Genomic DNA, 1,089 nt, shown 5'->3' with positions numbered 1-1,089 from the left:
GTGAGTTGGGGGGGTTGGAGGGCTGCCCCTAGACCTGGACCACAGCCCTCCTGCAGAGAATCCAAGGCTCCTCCCCACCACAGGAGCCCCACAGCTCGGTGTGGAGGTGTCTTTCCAGCTCCTGCCCCAGTCAGACCTCAGTCCCCTGCAAGGTGGCAGGGTACGAGGAGCCCAAGCTGTGAAAGGGAGGGACGCCTGAGTCCTTCGGGGACTGAGGGCAGGGAGCGGGCAGGCAGGACCGCCTCCTCGGCAGCTAGGGGCCCAGCCTCCAGATTCCCTGTGCCGGCTTGGGGGAGAAGCAAGGCACAGGCTCCAATACAGGCAAGGCAGGAACCATCCGTATAATACCCCCGTAGTCGGCAACTCTCCCCCACGCCCTGCTCCGCGCCCCCCCGGGCCGGTGCGCCTTTAACCCTAGGCCTCCGGGCTCACCGTGCGAGTGCTCCTCCTCGCTGCTGTCATCCTCCGAGTGGGGTTGTCCGCCGTTGGGCGCCGTCTTGGCCCGGCTGCGGGACAGGATCCCGGAGCCCGCGCTCGGCTTCTCCATCACCGAGGGCATTACCCCGCCCAGCTGCCCCGGGGGGCGCGGGAGCCTTCGGAGAGCAGCGGTCGTTGCCGCGCTCGCCTGGGGTGCCGTGCCCGGCCCGGCCTGGAGAGGTCGCCACTGAGGCTACGAGAGGCAGGAGGTCAAGCGTGGCTAGGGTCCGGCGGGGCAGGAGCCCAGCGGGCAGCCCAGCGCTCTCCGCGACCCCCCCGGGTGAGGGTGTCAGAAAAGTTTGTGTAGAAGTGGGGTACGCGGGGGATGAGCGCAAGGTCCGGTGGGGCTGGGGCGCGCTCGCTCTGGACGCTCCACGGAATTGGGGCTCCCCGGAGAAGTCTGGGCACTCTGCCCTCGGAGCGCCCTGGAGCCCCAATGCCCGCCTGCCCACGCAGTTCAGCGAGCGGGCGCTGCGGCGCGATTGCCGCCCCCGGCGGGCTCCGCGCCTCTCGGCTGCACCAGGATGCCCCAGTCCCCGGGAGGGGACCCCTGCCCGGACCAGACCCCTGCCTGCGACGGCAGCCGGCGGGGCCCCGGCGCTGGCGGTGGCG

The 1,089-nt window shown here is 71.1% G+C and overlaps 1 protein-coding gene across 1 annotated transcript in view; it reads right to left on the bottom strand.

Moving 5' to 3' along the window:
- The window catches only part of RCOR2 (REST corepressor 2), a 4,734-nt gene extending 3,977 nt beyond the window's left edge, over positions 1-757 (bottom strand). Inside the window, exon 1 of the mRNA XM_024749035.1 lies at positions 433-757. Coding sequence (XP_024604803.1) covers positions 433-559 — 127 coding nt within the window. The 5' untranslated portion in view covers positions 560-757. The remainder of the gene's footprint in view (positions 1-432) is intronic.
- Positions 758-1,089: the final 332 nt, after the last annotated feature.

Source organism: Neophocaena asiaeorientalis, unplaced genomic scaffold (assembly GCF_003031525.2).
Source record: "Neophocaena asiaeorientalis asiaeorientalis breed wild unplaced genomic scaffold, Neophocaena_asiaeorientalis_V1.1 scaffold43, whole genome shotgun sequence".
In the NCBI taxonomy this organism is placed as follows: Eukaryota; Metazoa; Chordata; class Mammalia; order Artiodactyla; family Phocoenidae; genus Neophocaena; species Neophocaena asiaeorientalis.
Note: the sequence above shows the minus strand (reverse complement) of the source record. Positions and strands in the feature narration are given on the sequence as shown.